The 4107-nt window shown below is 39.3% G+C and overlaps 1 protein-coding gene across 1 annotated transcript; it reads left to right on the forward strand.

Annotated features, from left to right (window-relative positions):
* The first annotated feature begins 3376 nt into the window (after positions 1 to 3376).
* Positions 3377 to 3733, forward strand: LOC136841041 (craniofacial development protein 2-like). The gene has a single exon (XM_067108095.1). The coding sequence runs from the start codon at positions 3377 to 3379 to the stop codon at positions 3731 to 3733; it is 357 nt and encodes a 118-aa protein (XP_066964196.1).
* Positions 3734 to 4107: the final 374 nt, after the last annotated feature.

Genomic DNA, 4107 nt, shown 5'->3' on the forward strand with positions numbered 1-4107 from the left:
TTTCAGAGTCCTGGTAAAAGCTTTCATATACATATATGACCACCTATATTTACACACACACACACACACACACACACACATATATATATATATATATATATATATATATATATATATATATATATATATATATATATATATATATATATATATGTATATATAGCTTAGCTTATCTTCCTCAAGCTATATTTAAAACTGAGTATTATGCCTGTGTTACTGGTTTTGTTTTTGATATTTCTAAGCTGTGCGTGCGAGAGAGAGAGAGAGAGAGAGAGAGAGAGAGAGAGAGAGAGAGAGAGAGAGAGAGAGAGAGAGACCTATGGTATTGTGCAACTGGAGAGGGCAAATAAGATGAAATTATCCCCTGTCTTGTCCTCATCCTCCTCCCTGCCCTCCTCGCCAGTGGGGACATTGCACACCACCAATGGGATATCCCATTGAGGAAAAGGTAGAGAGGAGGTCCTCCCACAAATAAAATCGTTTCCTCAATGGATTTATATCAATTGCCCCAAGGCTAGAGAGGAGGAGAGTGCGAGCCTCTTCCTGCCCCTTCCCTCAACCCCTTCCCCAATGAGGTCGTGATTTCGGAAGGGGAGAACCCTCCCGCTCTCCCCCCCACCCCTCACAAATGTCATTGAGGATCATGTCCAGCCTCGTTTCCTTCTTTGTGGGGAAAAGGTCGTAAAAATGACGCAAAAATGGCCGAATAATGGAAGGAGGAGAAATGCGCCATACCTGAAGAAGGCATAAAGGTACATAAAGGTATTTTTATTAAGTCCTCACCCGTGTCCGGTCGCCACAAAACCTTTGATAGAGTATGGGACCATAAAAGTTGGCATTAAATGCTTTGCCCCCAAAGAGGGAGGCAACAGAGGAGGAGGAGGAGGAGGAGAGACGAAGAGTTTGCCACATGTCAGGGTAATTTCGTTTTTGAAGTGATTATTGGTCACTTCCCCACAATCGCCGGCATTCAGTTGTCGAAAGGTTTTTGGATTACGATATGATGTCGAAAAAAGCGTCATATTAAATCCTTCCACGCTTCGGACGAAGGTTCAAGACTCGTCCAATGAAGGCTGTTTGGAAACTTGAGGTGCAGCTTTTCCTTCGCACTGCAAATGGCGAGTGCTCACTCACTCTTTCGTGTATAGTTTTTGGAAAATCTGTGAAGAGGCACCGTTCTATTAAGTTGGCTTTTAAACAATGGCAACTTCGCTGCATGAAATAATCAGGGTAATGACATTTCAGATATATTTATCATGTGCATTCAGCACTCGGTCTGGATTATTTATTAGTTCCCGTAAGCAATGGACAGTTTTTTTTAGGTTCCCGTTAAGGCAGCTTTATTTTTAAACATTTTTCGTTAATGATCCCATACAGGTTAGCAAATGGGTGCTCGGAAGATTGCATTCCCTCCACAAGGTCAATCACTTTGTCTCCTTAGATCCTGACTTTACTGTGAAGCCGCAGATGGTTTTATCTGACTTTCTTTTCTTGAAAAAACTTTATTGGCGTCCATAGATTTGGTCTTTGCTTCCTCAGTAGCTTGCGTAAGACACGAGAATCCGTTTTGGATACTGATTAATCATATTTATAACCCAACTTAAATCTTGTAAGCTCAAAATTTTCAGAGTCTTTTATTTAGCCTGTGTTTAAGAAAATTTACTGTTATTTGGTATATGGGGTAATAGCGAGTTCGTCTAAACATTAGATGCATAGAGACTGCTTGTATTAAATAGTATTCTATTTGTTGTACCTTTAAAGTCAAATATCCTGCCGTCACAATATGTGTATGAAATTGTGAAAAACTGTTACTTCAGTCCTATACTGGACATCGCTTAGATGAAAAGATTTATTTGTTTTGTTGTGATTACTTATGCTCTTGCAATCATCCCTATTCTTATTGCTTTTGGATGAATTTGTCCATTCATGCGGTAGGTACTTCAGTTACAGTGCTCGCATTTCTTCGTCTCTTTTCTGAAGAAGATGAATTATTACTAAGACTTGGAGCTCTCCTCTTGGTTCTGCTTTCCTTTTTCCAATAGATTCAATAGATCCAAGAGGAGGATCTATTGATTCTTTGTGAATAAAGCAGCGCTTTTTACTGGGATGTTCACCTGAATTAGCCTGAATTAGGTAGGAGCAATATATATATATGCAAAACCCCAGCAATATTATATATATATATATATATATATATATATATATATATATATATATATATATATATATATGTGTGTGTGTGTGTGTGTGTGTGTGTGTGTGTGTATACTGTGTGTGTGAAAGAAGTGATTGTTCTGTTAATTCTGCTGTAAGGAAGTGAAGTGTTGGCTTTTAATAGGAATGTGGGATAAGGTGGAGGGTGGTTTTATGGATTGTCGGACCGATGAATATAGAGTGAAAATGTTTGAAAAGTTTATCAGTGCAGAGATTCAACAAAAATGTAAATATAAAGGTTAGCGTAAATGAAGGGGTGAATGAGAGTTCCTGGAGGTGGCTTGGTAATGTGAAGAGAATTGGTGTATACAAAATTCAGAAATACTGAGAAAGAAAAAAGGTTAGGAAAACCTTCGCAGTGCTACGCAGACTGATTGGCTAACGCGCTGGAAGGAACAATCTCTCGGTATCTAAGATGATGAGTCCTGTCGGTGAGTGGCTCGTTGCATGAGAAGGTTCAACGGTCTGCCTACATGTCAGAAGCCGTTTGATTTGGCGGTCACTAATGTACTGTACTTGGAAATGACAACTATTTTTGATACTCATTTAGCCCTCCTGTTACGTAAAATGTTTAATTCGTGGGATTATATATATACTATATACTATATATATATATATATATATATATATATATATATATATATATATATATATATATATATATATATATATATATACATACATATGTATGTGCATTTATGTGTATCTGGTGGGGTGACTGACTTTGCAGTCCAGTGTTTCAGAGGCTTTCATCACCAGCAAGTTTCCAAGTAAACTGGGACGCTTTCAAAAAGTTCCATAGAATTCCACTCTGCTCCTGGTGACTCATGCAATAAATTGGATTCATTGTAGTGAGATGATCGTGCTGAGTCGCAACCAAGGTGGTGAAAGCATGGTATGGCAACTTATTCCTGGAAAAATGGATAAGAATCAGAAGGGAATAGAGATAACAGATCTGATGGAAAGAAGAAGGGTAAGCATTTTGTGTGTACAGGAGACTAGATGGAGAGGAAATAAAGCGAGAGAGCTGGGATGTGGATATAGTGGAACGAATAAGGAAGGTAGAAATGTAGTGAGAATAATTCTATCAAAAAGCTTAAAAGACAGTATAATAAGCGTAACGAAGACAAGTGACGAGCAGTGATTGTGAAACTGTGCCTAGATGAAAAAAGTCAATACCGTGGGTGCTTATGGCCCACAAGCAGGATGTGATGAAGTTAAGAAAGTGGCATTTTGGGAGGAAATGGACCGACAGTTGAGTGAAATACCAGCAGAAGAGAGATTAATTATTGGTGGTAACATGAATGGACGTGTAGGAAGGACCAGAGAGGGTATTGAGAGGGTGCATGGTGGCTGGGGAGTTGGAGAGAGAATTGACGAGGGAGAGAGAGTTGTGGATTGCGCAGTGTCATTTGATTTGGCTGTTGTTAACACCTGGTTTGAAAAGAAAGAAAATCAGTACATCACATACAAGAGTGGAGCAAGAGAAAGTCAAATTGACTTCCTCATGTGCAGATGATCACATCTGAGAGAAGTGAGAAATTGTAAAATTTTAAGTGGAGAGTGCGTGGCAGCACGGCGCAGGGTGGTGGTAATGGACTTGGAAATAAGGAACACAGTAAAAGGTAGGCCTGCCTGTGTCCCATCAACAACCAAGTGGTGGAAACTGACACAAGAGGAGGAAGCGAAGCAGGAATTTAAGGAGAGAGTATTATGGGAAGTTAGATTACTAGAGGAAGTGCAAGAATGGTGGAATCACAACAGTATGGTGATAGAGAGAGTTGGTGGACAGGTGTTAGAAAAGACATCTGGAAGAAACCTCCTGATGATAAGGAAACATGGTGGTGGAATGATGAAGTGAATGAGGTGGTGAAAGCCAAAAAAAGATGCAAA

This window comes from Macrobrachium rosenbergii, chromosome 8 (genome assembly GCF_040412425.1).
Source record: "Macrobrachium rosenbergii isolate ZJJX-2024 chromosome 8, ASM4041242v1, whole genome shotgun sequence".
In the NCBI taxonomy this organism is placed as follows: Eukaryota; Metazoa; Arthropoda; class Malacostraca; order Decapoda; family Palaemonidae; genus Macrobrachium; species Macrobrachium rosenbergii.

Excerpts from the sequence above, each read along its gene's own strand:
- LOC136841041 (XM_067108095.1), top strand. The coding sequence starts at position 3,377 with ATGAAAAAAGTCAATACCGTGGGTGCTTATGGCCCACAAGCAGGATGT.